We start from the raw sequence: 16,848 nt of genomic DNA, 5'->3' as shown, positions 1-16,848 counted from the left end.
AATACATAAGTACCATATACCTAAATTTTAAAGTATTGCCGTACCCCAACTCTTTTCTATACCGGTTTAACAAGTATGATGCAAACAATTTTGGCACACACAAATGCTTGTCTACAGTTCTACTACAGTAGCAGGTGCAGTTTACAGTGCCTCCTGGGTTTCTGATCGCATCAGATCAATTCCAGATTTAAATCCATTGATGGAAATGTCTAATTTACCTTTAATGTCTTCAACACTGCCATTCTTGTATCCATTTTGATTACTGACACATTATTTCTCTTGTCCAGTGCTTTAACCTGTTCTGCATACCAGTCTGCCAGAGGGCAACATTGCTACAAGTACTGTATGCAGTCCTCTGATTGAAGTATTATCCAATCAAAATAGCCAATAAAGCTCAAATAGTGTCCGTCTGTTATACGGTATAGCTGTAATTGTGGGGGGGGGACGACTGAAATTTAACGTGCCCCCCCCCCCCCACTTGACCCCCGGTTTGAGAACCCCTGCTCTAAACAATCCACCAGAATAACACTGAAAGAATCCTTGCATACGATAGTTCTTTACCTATATTTAGAATAAGCATGGTTCATTCCATGATAGCACTATTACAGTGTGTAATTTATTTTATTCATTTATATATATATATATATATATATATATATATATATATATATATATATATATATATATATATATATATATATATAGGTGCCATGAAAAAGTACTTGCCCCCTCTCTGATTTTCTGTATTTTTGCATATTTGACACTGAATGTTATCAGATCTTCTACCAAAACCTTATATTAGATAAAAGGGACCATGAGTGAACAAATAACACAAAAATTTGATACATATTTAATTTATTTAAGAAAGTTATGCAACACCCAGTGCCCCCGTGTGAAAAAGTAATCGCCCCCTTAGACTCAATAACTGGTTACGCCACTTTTAGCAGCAATAACTGCAAGCAAATGCTTCCTGTAGTTTATTGATTAGTCTCTCACAGTGCCGTGGAGGAATTTTGGCCCACTCCTCCATGCAGAACTGCTTCAACTCAGTGACATCTGTGGGTTTTTGACCATGAACTGCTCGTTTCAGGTCCTGCCACAACATCTCAATGGGGTTTAGGTCTGGGCTTTGATTAGGCCATTCCAAAACTTTAAATTTCTTGTTCAACCATTCTGATGTAGACTTGCTTGTGTGTTTCGGATCATTGTCTTGCTGCATGACCCATCTGCGCTTCAGCTCACGGACGGATGGCCGGACGTTCTCCTGTAGAATTCTTTGATACATAGCAGAATTCATGGTTCCTTCAATGATGGCAAGATGTCCAGGTCCTGATGCAGCAAAGCATCCCCAAACCATGACGCTACCACCACCATGTTTGACCGTTTGTATGAGGTTCTTACTGTGGAATGCAGTGTTTGGTTTTCGCCAGACATAACGGCGGCCCATGTCGGCCAAAAAGTTCCACTTTTGACTCCTCTGTCCATAGAACGTTGTTCCAGAACTCTTGAGGATCTCCAGGTGCTTTTTGGCAAACTTGAGACGAGCATTCATGTTCTTCTTGGTGAGCAATGGTTTCCGCCTTGCTACTCTGCCATGAATCCCATTTTTGCCCAGTGTCTTTCTGATGGTGGAGTCATGAACACTGACCTTAGCCGAGGCGAGAGAGGCCTGCAGATCCCTGGATTTTGTTCTAGGGTTCTTTGTGACTTCCTGGATGATTTTACGCCTTGCTCTTGAGAGATTTTGGCAGGACGGCCACTCCTGGGAAGATTCACTACTGTCCCAAACTTTCTCCATTTGGACAATATGGCTCTGACTGTGGTTTGGTGGAGCCCCAGAGCCTTAGAAATGTACTTTGTAACCCTTTCCAGACTGATAGACATCAACAACTTTTTTCCGGAGGTCTACAGGAATTTATTATGTTCGTGGCATGATGTGCCTCTAGAACCTCTGAGCTGACAACTTCACTTTGATGGTAAGGGCCAAAGTTAGTCAGATTTATATTGGGCAGGGCTGGCCCAAATCAGGCCTGGTTGTTAACCAAAGTACTCAAACAGCCAACCATAATTATCCCTTTAATTGGGTTAAGTTAACTAGGTGGGGGGGCAATAACTTTCACACCTGAAGATTGCATGTTTGATTACCTTGCACACCAAACAAATGAAAGAAGCACCAAACTTTGGTGTCATTTTTTCTCTGACTCCCTCTATATACTACTACATCCCACAAAAAAAAATCTGGCCAAATGCAATGTGAAAAATGCAGAAAATCAGACTGGGTAAATACTTTTTCACGACACTGTATATATAATTTAATCTATATATGCAGGGGTGGCCAATTTCTAAAGACAAAAAAACTTGTTGTCCAAGGGACAAAATACAAGAACAATGTACTTGTCCTTAAATCTACTTGTCCTTCTTAAATACTTGCCCCTTCCCCGTCGCACAAAACACACAAAAGTAGAATGTAACTTGTAGGATTTTGGTTTAATTAACAGTGAACACAATCAACCAATTAGTGATTAACAGGGGCGGGTCTAGCCTTGTAGCTTGACTGGTTCACTAAATTCACAAAAGGTTCCCTGTGACCCAACCTCACCTCAAATTTATAACATAATTTAAGGAAATGTTCCTTTCCGTGCAGTTTGAAACACATTTGCTAATACATTTAAGTAACATACTAAGAGTACAACTATAATAAGCAACACTTGGGAGTTATTCAAATATAAGTAGCTTCTGCCTGTTTTTTCCACTCTTTAAGCTGAATTCAACTTCTGATGTACAGGTGTTTTAGTTTGTTGCATCACACACAAATTCATTGCCAACTATTACTGCTGCTTTGTGGAATTCTGATTTTTCTTGATGTTTTGTAACTGTTGAACCCCAGTGTTTTTTCTACCGAAATGCACGCAAGGTTTACAGTAGACTTTTTTTTATTTCTGATTTCTTTCTTTCTTAATAGTACTATAATTATAAAAAGGATTGTTAGAATGCTGCATGCTGATTGATCCATCAGTGTTCCAAGCCGTTACAATATCCAGCACAATGTCACGATTAGGAACAAAGGCAAATCACTGCACCTGTGCTAACCATGTATCACTGCGCCACCAAAATCAAAGAAATCGCCTGTCAAAATACCTGCTGTCATGCAAGATACTGAAGACATCAAGGTGTCTTGTCATCTCTTCCAGTTTATATTAATTTGCACTACGAACCAGTTTGCTATTTTAAACAAGACGCTGTTTTGGTATCTAGTTTGTAGTACATACCAGTCATTTTCTGTAACCTCGGTCGGATACAGTTGTGAGATTCAGTTTTATTTTACTCCTTTTAGTTGGTATCAGCCATTTTGTGAAACCGGCTTCATTAATTTAACTGGATATTTTAATATTTTGACAGTATTTACATTACTACACACGATATTTGAACCACCTGACTTTCGCCTTTCTTCACTCTCTCTTAGTACCACCCATGGGGCAGTTAAATGCTTAAATGACTGGCTTAAAAAAAAAAAAAAAAATTGACTTTGATTACTTTACTAGACAACAACACACCAAGAAGTGACAATATCCAGCACAACCCATGCATGCCTTCTCGTGCCTTATTGCATAAGCATTTCATTTCTATTAAACAAGTCAGTCTTAATGTGTTAATAGTTTCACAAGTCGATGGATTGTGCATGTCCAATAAATAACTAATATAGTAATATATTTAATGGTGATTAAATATTTAAAAAAAAAAAAAATGCAAACTAGGTTGGCAACAAAAAAATCTATTTGCCACGGGAAGTTTTTCTTGAAATGCTTCTAAACAATAAACTTCACTTGTGGTGGGTTTTTTTTTTAACATTCCCAACAAGTACACGCTTGACCACGAAGTGTTAAATTACACAGCGCAATTTTTTTCAAATCTGTTAATACCTTTGCGACTCAGTTCAGGAGTTATTAATTTTACAATTATAGTAATATTTGAGCCTTTGTTTAATAGTTAGCTTCTTTGGTTTCTGAGAAATCCTATTTTTTTTTCCATTTTGCCATATTGTTAAAGTTAATTGTTACACGGTTGTATAGAATATTGGTATTTCTTTGTGACTTTAAAAAGGCACATGCCATTTATTCTCACTTTAGATTTCCTGTTCAAGTCCCACTTAAGTCTAACTTCAAGTCTGACTAGGTTAGGTTTTTTATATTGCAACATTCAAGACGGACGTAACCTAGTCCAATTTGAGATAGTCCAGCTTAGTCTGACTTCAAAACCGACCTTATTGCAACCGGCCCCAGTTTCTCAATATAGGCTTTTTGTAGACTATGCTAAAAGGCAGTATTTGCTTGTTACTGCCATTGAATTGTAGCTCTGGTTTCATTTATTTCTTTTTTTTTCACAGCAGGAAATGCTTATACTTCTGGTAGATACAGCGGTTATTCACTCCCCACAGTAAGGAGCTGTAAGTTTCTCTTGTGACAGCTTACGCACAGGAAAGCTCTGCTTCATGTTGCGTGCATACGGATTCAGCTTAAACATTAATGCCATGAAATTTGCTACAAGCTATACACTAATTGCCATTTTAAAGTAACAGACTTGGGCTTTAAGTTGTCTGTGTCAATATCAGGATGTTAAAGTGTTTTTCCTTGATTCAATGAAGTATACTTGCGGGGCGGGGCTGATTTGAGATCAGGAGTAGGTTCTTTTCTATTTATAAGAAATGTTCAACTTATTGTTTTTCCTATCCTGTAGAGAAGGAGAAACTAAAACTGAACTGGGTCTAAATATTTCGTTGTGCAGCAAGTAAACTAGCTGTTTGACATTGGGAATTGTGCAGTCAAAATAGTGTCATTAAGCACAAATGTTGATGGAACGGCTATCGAGTACAGTTTATATATATTTTATATTTATATTTAACGGTGTAGTTATCAACAAGCAAAAGTCCCAGTGTTTTATTTAAATACACCCCTAAACTCATTTGACATTCTTTGCTCTGACAGTCTTGCATCTCCATGGCAGAATCGAGCAAGGTAAAGCTAGGAAACAGTCCTTCTATATAGGTTAACAGTGTATAATAGTGCTTTGTTTCCAAGTGTGGTCTACATTTGGAGATCAAGTCCCCGACTTCTAATAAACAACATGCTGATGGCTTGTTGGTTATTTCAATTCAAAATGTCGCCTCGTACCCTTCTCAAGTGTGGATTAAATCAAGAGACCAGGTGAAGGCGGGGGTGGGGGGCAGTTGATGCTGACATGACTCTTGGATCCAAAACAATGCAAGATCTTCCAGGCCTCATCAAATCCTTTGGGGCATGTTGTGTGCAACTATTTTGTAGGTCTGCTCATTTATCCCTTTTTGATTTAATTTCAGTTTATTTTAGGGTTTTTAACCCATTTAGGGTCCGAGCTATTTTTGCTGTTTACTGTTCGATTTGTGTTAACTCAGCTATAAATGCACACGCCAGGCTTCCATGAAAAGTTAAATAGTCTGAGACTCGCCCTGTTTAGTACAGATAACAAAAACCACAGTAAAGTGCTTTTTAAAAAATGTGTTTACAAAACATCTTGGCATGACCAGCTCAAATCTGACTGTGTACAATGAAACTTCAACATGTAGGGAACATGAGAAAACAAATTTGAACAAACTGGATAAGTAATTATGGCCATATATACAAAAGCAACCAAAAAAAAATTGAAAAACGTCCAAAAAAAATTAAATGCATTTGCATTATTTGTCCCAAGGACCCTGACCATGTGGTGCAAGATGGAGCTATTTACTGTGGCTGGCTAAAAGCCCTGCAAGATGGCACCCTAACAGCTGACTGGTCTCGTGCATCTGAGTCACAAAAAGCAAATATAGTTTTGTTAGGTTCATGATGTGTGTAGTCTGTCTTAGTTAACCTGGAATATACAGGGTTAGAAACTAATATTGTGCTACTAGTCCAAAAGACTAGTACCTTTTGAAACTTGCTAGACCTTATGTGAAGTGCTTAAGTTGGAATCAACAGGCGGGGTCCCTAAAAATAGGCTTAGGTTTTATTTTGCTAAAATAGTTATACTTTTTTTTTTTTTTTTTTTTAAACAAAGCACCTTCGTAAACGCTCGTAGCTCGATCAATCATCTGTTTGCACTGCGTTACTGAGTGACTACTGTACTGTGTGCTGATTTGACACTGACTGCACCAGACGGGATGACGGAGGAAAAAATTCTCTCCGACCCATGAAGCTCCTCCTGCAATTGACACAGATGATACAAATGTTTTTTTATTGTACATTACATGTGTTGCTATTTACAAAAATGCTGGCTGGCTGGCTATGAATGACTATCTACAATAATGTACTCACGTACACATGCGGTCTTCACTAAAGTGAAGTGGGATGCTTTGTATAAATTGATTTTTATATTTTTAAACGCTGCAATAACAGTTCTGCTTGTGAAGCATACACACTATAATTTGACCAAACAGGTGATTTATTTGCACTGTGCGGGACTTTATTTTCCCCCCATTGGTGCTTGAGCCCCTGAGCACTTGCAGAATCACCGCCTGTGCACCTATTCTCAGTGATTTAAAGCCTGATTTTCAAACAAACTAATTATTGCTCACCAATACTGTATTGGTATAAAGTGTTTTTAAAAAAAAAAAAAAAAAAAAAAAAGTAATTTCAGCTTCCAATCATTTAAAATATGCTGACGATAATGTAAACAACACCAGGCTACAGAGAAGCGAGTCCCAAGCTTTAAACGTGTTACTGTTTATAGATAAGAACTCAACTTTATTATGGATATATTGTGTTATGTTTTAAGCGACATACTATGATAATGTTCATTATGGTAATTGTTTGTTAGTTTTAAAATGTTTAGTAAAACGTGGCCTATTGTTTGACCTTGTTAGTACAACAGGCCCCCTTTGCTAATGACATCTTCAGTCAGGGTTGTAACCCAGTAATCCTCCACATCTTTGTAAAATGACTTTACACTTCAAAAGATGCAACGTGTTTCAGTACATTAAAACGATAAACGATTTGCACCATGTATGTGTGTTAAGGGCGAAACCTGGTGGTCTGGCAAGTCTGGTTTTGCCAGGGCCAGTCTAGTTTTTAGATAAGGACTTCTGGGTGAATCCCGAAGTTGCCACTTTTTTTTCGGGCGTCCAATCGTGCGAATCTAGATCGCCCCAGAACTTAGACCACTGGGCAAAACCTGTTTTCGCTGAATTTCGGGGCGTCCAACGCTTCAAAATTGTCCCAGCATAGATTATTTGGGGGAGTCTAGTTTTGCATTTCTACACTTTCCTCTGCCAGCTTCCGAGTGCGTGCCAGGGTACCTGCCTTGCCTCCACTTCTGACAACTTTTGCAGGCGAGTTTGCCTGCACATATGGAGGAGCGAGACTTTTTGACTTCTCTTTTTGGGAGAGAGAGCTAATAAGAGTCGTTTCTGCCACTGGAAACCCAGCACACAGGCGCTACGTTGTTTGCAGAAGTGGAGGCAAGGCAGGTATCCTGGCATGCACTTGGAAGCTGGCAGAGGAGCGTGTAGAAATGCAAAACTAGACTCGCCCAAATAAATGGCATAGGCAAAACTAGATTTAGCTTAACTAGAAGCATGGGATGAAACTAGACTCGCCTGGGCTAGCCCCAAAATTCAGTGAAAACTTTGCCCAGTCTAAGTTCTGGGCCAATCTAGATTTGCCCGATTTGGACGCGGGTGAGTGAGTGCTGAAAAAAGTGGTAACTTTGGGATTTGCCAAGAAGCCCTTGGCAAAACTAGACTCTCCAGACCACTGGGTTTCGCCCTTAAATATATATGGAAGCACATGCATTATTTCCTTGGTAATTTGTACCATTAGCAGTGCTCCAATCAGTGACTATTGATTTTAGGCAACTAATTTATTTTAAGCACCTACAGCTGGCCCTATATAGGCCTACTGGTGTGTGTAATTTATATATATATATATATATATATATATATATATATATATCTCTATCTAGATAGATAGAAATAAATCTCTATATCTAGTGTAATTTTTTATATATATGCACTCGTGGGGGGGGTCAACTCAGGATCGGAGTATAAATGAGTTGTAATGTATAGGGGTGTCCTGAAATGTATTTTATTGATTTTAAAACTAAGACTTTTTTTTTTTTTTTTTCTGCATGGCTTTTAAACATGAAGTTTTTATATGCATGTATAAATCTAAACTTTCAATTGGTGAAATTATCAAATGCCAAGAATGTAATTGTTGTACAACCAATCAAGGAAAGAAGTGCGACTGAGTTATAACCCCTTTTGACACTTTGGTTTACTATTGTAGTTGAACCTTTTGTGTCCACTTTGCAAGTCTCTGTATATATGTTCAGTTGGATAACTACTTTTCCTGCTTGCTTTGCGTCCCCTGATACATTGTTATCTCTATTGAACACTTGGATTTGTTGTCTTACTTTTAAGATTCTCCTGGCTGGGACAATGGACAAGGAAACAATGGCTTTGTGAATGGATATCATGATGATAGGGATTCTAGGATGAATGGTGGCAACAGCTTTGGAGGAAGAGGAGGATCCACACGAGGTGACAGAGGTGGGCGTGGAGGGTATCGTGGCAACAGAGGTGGTGGCTCCTTTAACCAGTCCCAACCAATTCAGAATACAGGTGGGAAGTACATCATGCCAATGTTCTGTCCTCTAAAACAGTTGCAAGGACATGAGAACAAGTGGTTGGACATCATTTAATTTAGTTTAATGGTAAACTGATGAGCTTTTAAAATTTATTCCACATTTAAGCTTGCAAATAGTGACATGAATAATAAGTTTGGCATTTATCCTTGAGATTCAGAACAGTAGCTCTGTCAATAAGACTGTTTGCAGAACAGCCATTGCAGGTAAGCAAAGGTGTTTGTGGCTAACTACACAAGGCTTGTGCATCCCTCCTTGTTACAGAAGGTTGTGATGGGTGTCCCTTTACTTGCCCCAAAAGATTTCCCACCTGCTGGTCTAGCACATGGTCTTGATGCTTGTGTTCTAAAGTGTAGTCTCACTGATTTGCACTACATGGTGTGGAAAACCAAATTGTTACAAAATGGTTTAGACACTTTGGTCACGTGAAATGCTCATTTTTGGTCTCCACATTAATAGTTAAGTTTTTAAATGGCCAATTAAAAAGCTACATTGTCACTAATATAGTACATGTGTATTTCTAGGCTTCGCATATGATAAAGATAACTCTGTATGGAACAAAGACCAGAGGGACCCCTACACTAGCTTTGGAGGGCGTAACGATAGAGGAAAGTCCTCTTTCTATAGTGACCGTGGAACTGGGTCAAGAGGAAGGTAAGCAAAGTCTGTGGTAATTATAAATTAACACCAAGGGTTTTTTTTTTTAAATCAGAATTCAAACTCCCCAGCTATTTAATTATTGTTGAAAGGCTATTTAGAATGGTGCTGGGACAAACATGTTTGGATATTCGTCCAAGATTCGTTGGTTTGCGAAAGGTAATAAAACATTAAATGTAACACGTTTAAAGTAGAAAAATATTTAAGGAGTACTAATTGTTGTGTAGGACTTTTTGTTCCTGAAAAAATAAAGGACACCACATTTTTAATATGCCATTGTCTTCTCAATAGCATAATGAAGTGGCCAAAGGCACATTTTGATGAATTTAACGTTACTCTTGAAGACCCCAGCGATGTACCCTACTTGGCTCAATCCAGACAGGCACTTTAGGTCTTTTTTTTGTACTTGTTGAAGCTAACTGAACAACCAATAATCAAATTTAAGTTAAACATTTTACTTGGCTTGCAAAAAAAGTGGGACTGGTGCTTTTTGTTCAAAAATAATTTTAACTTGCTGTTTTTAGTTGCTCACTTGTGGAAAAAGACCTAGAAGTTTATTTTGACTCGGTAATGTCTTCATCTAGACAATGTTGGGAAGCTGTAAAAAAAAAAAAAAGCCAACAAGATGCTCGGATATATAGTGAAGTGTTGAATTTTAAATCAAGGGAAGCAATGTTAAAACTTTACAATGCGTTGACCTCATCTAGAATATTGTGTTAAGTTCTGGTCACCTTGTTACAAAAAAGGATATTGCTGCTCTAGAAATAGTGCAAAGAAGAGCGACCAGAATTATCCCTGGTTTTAAAAGGCATGTCGTATGCAGACAGGCTAAAATAATTGAATCTATTCAGTCTTGAACAAAAGACTATGCGGTGATCTGATTCAAGCATTCAAAATTCTGAAAGGTATTGACAATGTTGACCCAGGGGACTCTTTGACCTGAAAAAAGAAACGAGGACCAGGGGTCACAAATGGAGATTAAACGGACATTCAGAACAGAAAATAGGAGGCACTTTTTTTACACAGAATTGTGCGTGTCTGGAACCAACTCCCCAGTAATGTTGTAGAAGCTGACACCCTGGGATCCTTCAGGAAGCTGCTTGATGAGATTCTGGGATCAATAAGCTACTAACAACCAAACGAGCAAGATAGGCCGTCTGGTCTCCTCTTTATTTGTAAATTCTTATGACTTTGTTTTTGCACATCAGAAAAAAATGTAAGCATCTTAAATCGGGGATCAAGAGCAGCTGTTGGCACTTATGCAGATTTTGGATTTAAATTGTTTAAGAAACTTCTCCAATTTTTGAAGTTTTTGTGTGTCTTAACAGCAGTTGAATCACTCATTGCTGGTTTAATTTTGCCAATCAAGTTTGTGGTGACAAGTAAAACTGCTGAAAGTGTAAGACTGCATTCCCTGCTACTGTGTAGTGTTTTCCATTGGGAACAATACTTTTAAGCAGCTTGTTAAGATCCCACTCTGTGGAGTGCAGGATGCACCCTATAGCCGCGGACGGGATTTCCCAGGGGGCGGCACACAATTGGCCGAGCACCGCCAGGGTGTCCTCAGCTCGCAGTGCACCAGCGACTGCTGTAGACTGGCGGGGTGCCTGCGGGCCTGCCTGTAAGCTACCCGGAGCTGCGTGGTCCTCCGATGCTGTAGTTCTGAGGTGCTTGCATGGGGGTCCCGCAGAGTGTAAAGAAGCTGACTGCACGTTTTGGAGGACGCGTGTGTCCGTCTTCGTCCCTCCCGAGTCAGCAAGGGGGTGGCAGCGGTGAGCCTGGTTGAAATTAAAATTGGACCTTTCATATTGGAGAGAAAATAAGAAATAACTGGCGATTCCAAATATTTTGCATAAAAAAAAAAATCCCATTGCTGTGGTTTTGAGATCAAAGTAGTGATGAGCTTTTCTGACGTTTTGGTCACTCAATATTGCAGATAACGGCCATCTGTGTTTGGAAAGCTGCTCCATCATATAGTAGGTTGCATTCCATCTCGTTGGTATGTCTTACATAAGCACTTTGCAGAAACCAAACTGCTCTTGGTGTAGTTCAGCCTGTGCTGTAGAGCTCATTTTAAAGTGGCAAACCAACTTTTGATGCACAAATACGGTCAGTCTCCTTTACCGCCAGACGAAAGTTGTAAACTGCCCTCTTGGCAGTTAATAGGGCTACTGATTTTCCACGATTTGCGGAGCCACGGACGGAATCGCGGAATTAGGCATTGGGAACGGAATTGGCATTTTGGGAATGGAATTCTGCTTTGCTGCCTGTGTACTGTGTGAGTCGAGTTGTTTAAAAAAAGCAACTAGCTGTTTTGTGAGTTCTGTTCTGTGGAATAATTAGAGTTGTGTATATACAGAAAAGTGAAGTACCTGAAATGAGTCAACTCCCAGATTTAAAATAACTAATACATAAATTCAGTTATCGCAAATAACTGTTTGTCACCCTCTCAACAGAAGGAAATGACACGGTGGTTGAGGTGAAACCTTTAGTTTTAGAACTTATTTCTAATGTATCATTAAGTCCTTAATACTACGTACTCGGAGTGGGGTGTTTTTATTTTTATTTATTTATTTTTTTTACATTCTTGTGTTGCTCTAACATGGTTCGCTACTCTAGCTATTAAGAACAGAAAATGGTGAAAATTGTAGATTCAACAATGAGTGGACCAAAAAATACTTTTTACCAACTGTACCGAACAGTCATTGTTTTATTGTGCAATGAATGTGTGTCCAGTAGTTAAGGAATACAATATGAAAAGGCATTTTGAAACCAAATGAGGAGCTTTTGGAAATACATCCAGAGGGCACAGTATTTAGAAGCACTGATCTCTTAACAGTTCTACTATGTCACATTTTAAAATGTTTGTAATGATGCTCTTAATTCCTTGCACTGTTCTATTAAAGTACAAGTCATATGGTAATGTCTAAGTAGTGTTCAACATATGAACATCATTAAGTTTATATAATATCTATTCTTGCTTTAAATGTGCAGAGTAACACTCTGGCCTGCCTACTCCTAACTTCCCCAATTTTGCCCCCTTAAATTAAAAAACTAGTTGAAGAGCCTTAGCGGGGGGGAGTGGGGGAGGAGTGGAGGGGTGGGGGGCGATGGATACATTCATTCATTCATTCATTCATTTGTTCAGATTATGTTGATTCTTAAATTGGTAAATGGAATTGGTCATTTTGAAAAATGGAATTTGCCCATTCCCAGAAAGGGCTCCTGATTTTCCCAAAGTTAAGGCCATTTTTTTCCAATCATGGGCAACATATATTGGCAATGTTATTTAACTACTGCAATTATTTGAGGGTAATCGCAAATCATAGTATATCCTCTAGGTGTTGCTGTAGAGTCAGTTTAGTTTATAAGCGCCAGTCACCGTCTATGTAGTGGCAAGTTAGTAATGTGTGACTTGTTTGCTACACTTGCCCTGGCAACAGATACCTGGACAAGTAAAGCCACATTTTCCGGTTTGAACTTAACTCTTTGCGGTCCTATGTCGGACCTGGTCCGGCATTACAATTTTCCCTTTCCGGTCCGATGTCCTGAGATCATCAAAAAGACGTAAAACACAGATCTTTAGTTGTTTTTTCTCTGGGGAAAAAGCAGAGAAAACAATTCAATGGCAGAGTGAGACCGATAGGAGCCTAGAAAAGCTAAAACGGCGTATCTGAGCAATGCACACAGCCCTGGTACCACATAGATAACACGGCCATAAACAAACAAGACAGCTGCTTCTACATCGGGCACTCCAAAGAATATCGGACATTTGCAGAGCTTTTAGATATGTTCTAGTAATCAAATGACTTGGATCACATTATTGAGGCGTTTGGTGATAAAACGAGGAGATGACTTATCAGCATGCACGACTATGAAAAAGTATGTGAAATACAGCGAACAAGGAGTGGATCGGGGCTGGAGATGCAGTACTGAGTGTCCTGTTGATATGCAGTGCCTTTTAAACCTGTTTTACTGTGGGGGGGGGGGATACTTTTAAACTAAACTGCGTGTGAAATAAATTGGACCTGATGTGCCTGAGACGCGCTGAATAAATGGACTGCAAAGGGTTAAAGGCTTATTGAAGTCTTATGATGGGTTTATGCTTTGCAGTTACCTTGCTTAGTTCCTCAGCTAGCTGCAGTGATGCAGAACTCCTCCATAAATTAAATTGGTTGCCTTTTACTAGACAATGTAAGTGGTAGCAAATCTTTTATATAACACAGTGGAATGAGTCTTTTATTTTGATTATGGCTTATAAAAGCTTTGACTGTAATGTCTGTTTATTAAACAGGTATGACCGTGGAGGATTTAGCTCCCGGGACGGTGGCGGAAGCAGCCGATGGGTTGAGGACAATTCCCGTGACGAAGATTGGTCAAAACCGCTGTCACCTAATGAACGTGTGGAACAGTAAGTGGCCTGTAATGGTCTTTTGGGCAGATATAGTTGTTGGTAATCAGTTGGTTGGCATTAGTTTAACTTTAAATATCTAAAAAATGTTGCACTTTTTAAACCATGATTCTCCTAAATAACACTTTTAGTTTTATAAATGTCATTGCCCAATTGATTTTTAATGGTGAAATGTGTGTGTTTTCAGAGAGCTTTTCTCTGGAGGCAACACGGGAATTAACTTTGAAAAGTATGATGACATTCCCGTTGAGGCCACTGGCTCCAATTGCCCTCCACATATTGAAAGTGTAAGTCTTTTTACCTTGTGTACACAGCAATTTCAGATTTGAGGGGTGTCCTGGGAACCTGATATTGGGCCTTCAGATTCATGTCATTTTGCTTTATTATAACCATCAAACCTGTTCTGAAATGTAAGGGTGTGGTGGAAACAAACCCATGAATTTCAGTTTTGTGAAATGTGTTCCAATAAATGTTGGCTTTTAAAAGATAATGGTGGGTTTAGTTTCCAGTACAACTATTTTTAAATGTTAAAGGTGAACCTTCATTTTTCAGTTCCAAGATGTGGAAATGGGAGAAATCATTATGGGTAACATAAATTTAACCAGTTACACTCGACCTACTCCAGTGCAGAAATATGCTATTCCAATAATCAAATCAAGGAGGGACTTGATGGCTTGTGCTCAGACAGGTAATTGCATTGGGATTATGCCCATTTACTTGGTGTCTTTTTTAATAGTTGTACATTTTATTTAAGAAGTGATGTCTTTTAATATTTAATTATGTACTTCCAGGCTCTGGGAAAACTGCAGCGTTTTTACTTCCAGTTCTCAGCCAAATCTACACTGAAGGTCCAGGAGAGGCTTTACAAGCGGCAAAAGCCAACCCCCAGGTAATACTTAAGCAGTAAAGGCCTTGATGCACAAGACTGTTAAAAGACAATGTTTAGTATGTGTGGCAGCAATATGAATGTCCAATGAAAACGGTGTTAGGAGTAGTGTGTCTTTGTCTGAGTAAAGACAAAGAACAAAACACTAAGGGTTGTTTTCTTAATTTTGAATGTTTTCTTTCTTGTACTCTGACATTTGAACAGGGGTGTAAAATTTGCCTCATGCCCAGGACAAGTTTTACCTTTTGTATTTTGCCCGTTCTACAAGTGGATCATATTTATATTTTATTACATTTAAACATGTCTACCTCTTAAACCTCAAACACACAAATGTATACATATCCCTTAAATTCACAAACCCTCAGTTGTATACAAAAATGTATCTCAATTAAACATCACATTGTGTGCAGTAAGAACCCAGTGAAGTTTGACTTAAATATAAATATATGAACTATTTACCATTTGAATTTGTGATGGCATTAATGTAAACCATGATTTCAGTTCTATATGTGGGTTATTTACATGCTGCACTGTAAAATTGTGACAGTTAAACCATTAAAGGAATAACTATCTCAAATGATCAATTCTCTTGCAACCAGTATATCAATTTTGTACTGTAAAAAAGTAAGTTGGCAATAGACGGTATATAGCAAAAAAAATCCCATGTTTTTGAGTTTTGCATCTTAACCCTTTGCAGTCCTATGTCGGACCTGGTCCGACATTGCAATTTTCCGTTTCCGGTCCAATGTCGATTTTTTGTTTTTTTTTTCTCCGGAAAAAGCAGAGAACCATTCAATGGCCGAGTGAGACCGATAGGAGCCTAGAGAAGCCAAAAAAAAAAAGCGTATCATGAATACAGATAGCCCCGGCACCACATAGATAACACGGACATAAACAAACAAGATAGCTGCTTCTGTATCCAGCACTCAAAGAATATCAGACATTTGCAGAGCTTTTTTCAGATGTTATAGTAGTAAAATGATGACTTGGATCGCATTATTGAGGAGCTTGGTGATAAAACGAGTGATCAGGAGATGATTTATCAGCTAACGAGGGGTAGGGCAGGGCTGGAGATGCAGTATGGAGTGTCATGTTGACATGTAGTGCCTTTTTAAACCTGTTTTACTGTGGGGGGGGGGGATACTTCTAAACAGTGCATCTAAAATAAACTGCGGTTGTGAAAATAAATTGGACCTGATGCGCCTGAGATGCACTGAATAAATGGACCGCTAAGGGTTAATCATACACCCTTAAAACATTTACTTGCTGTTTTCCTAATACTGCATACATTTCCTTTGTGCTGTTTCTCCAAAATAACACATTCAATTGTAGAAATTAAGAAGTTACAGATGTACATTAGGGCTCCTATGATTAAATCAAATACATTTTTCGATCAATTCCATTCCTCATTATATACATAGATATAAATACTGGATAATTATTAAATAATTACATTTTTGTAACTTGCATAGTTTTTGTCGCCAATTATTTTACTCCGGTTTTCACCCCAATTTAGCATGCCCAATTATCTGTATCCTTGGCTCACTGCTCGCAACCCCCCTGCCGACTTGGGAAATGGAGGCTGGAACACGCGTCCTCCAAAACGCTCCTGCCAAGCTGTCATTTTTTGCACTGCAGATCCACAGCAATGCCACCAGACCTATAGTGCCGGAGGATAACACAGATCTGGTGGCTCCACTGCAGAGCCCCAGGTGCCCTATCGGCCACAGGGGTCGCTGATGCGCGGTGAGCTGTGGATTCCCCTGCTGACCTAAGCCCTCCCTACCTGGGCAGCGCTCAGCCAATTGTGCACCACCCCCTAGGAACTCCCGGTCATGGTCGGCTGTGACATAGCCTGGATTCGAACCTGCGATCTCCAGGCTATAGGGCACATCCTGCACTCCGCGTGGAGCGCCTTTACTGGATGCATCTCTCGGGAGCCCCCTGTAACTTGCATAGTTAATAACATTTAAGTTTATCAATGAAAAGGTACTGAACGTCCTGCCTTGCTATTTACAGTATTTCTGCCAGACAAGCAGTGGGCATGCTCTCTTCCTGCTCGTGTTAACTAGCATCTGATTTGCTGGTCCCATCCTACCAGCGAATCAGTTTTGAAAATGCTTTGTAAGTACGCACCTCTGTGTCCTCGGCTCAACGCGCACCAGCAACCCCTGTAGTCTGGCCAGGCGCCAAACTTTCCTATCTTTATTAGGCATAGGTGTAGAAAAGCTGGCTAAGCGTT

The 16,848-nt window shown here is 39.2% G+C and overlaps 1 protein-coding gene across 10 annotated transcripts in view; it reads left to right on the top strand.

The window, feature by feature from the left end:
• LOC117405460 (putative ATP-dependent RNA helicase an3) overlaps positions 1 to 16,848 on the top strand; it is a 31,734-nt gene that overhangs the window by 2,505 nt on the left and 12,381 nt on the right. For 4 of the 10 annotated variants that reach the window (XM_034008532.3, XM_059030083.1, XM_034008533.3 and 1 more), the window contains 6 exons: positions 8,429 to 8,629; positions 9,177 to 9,306; positions 13,604 to 13,720; positions 13,908 to 14,007; positions 14,273 to 14,408; positions 14,512 to 14,609. In XM_034008532.3, coding sequence (XP_033864423.1) covers positions 8,429 to 8,629; positions 9,177 to 9,306; positions 13,604 to 13,720; positions 13,908 to 14,007; positions 14,273 to 14,408; positions 14,512 to 14,609 — 782 coding nt within the window. Of the gene's footprint in view, positions 1 to 4,384; positions 4,445 to 8,428; positions 8,630 to 9,176; positions 9,307 to 13,603; positions 13,721 to 13,907; positions 14,008 to 14,272; positions 14,409 to 14,511; positions 14,610 to 16,848 lie in introns of all 10 variants that reach the window. The other 6 variants (XM_059030082.1, XM_034008528.3, XM_034008527.3 and 3 more) reach the window with 4 other exon arrangements.

The sequence above is a fragment of the Acipenser ruthenus genome, chromosome 9 (genome assembly GCF_902713425.1).
Source record: "Acipenser ruthenus chromosome 9, fAciRut3.2 maternal haplotype, whole genome shotgun sequence".
NCBI lineage: Eukaryota > Metazoa > Chordata > Actinopteri > Acipenseriformes > Acipenseridae > Acipenser > Acipenser ruthenus.
The sequence above is the reverse complement of the archived record's forward strand: the minus strand, read 5'-3'. Positions and strand labels throughout refer to the sequence as shown.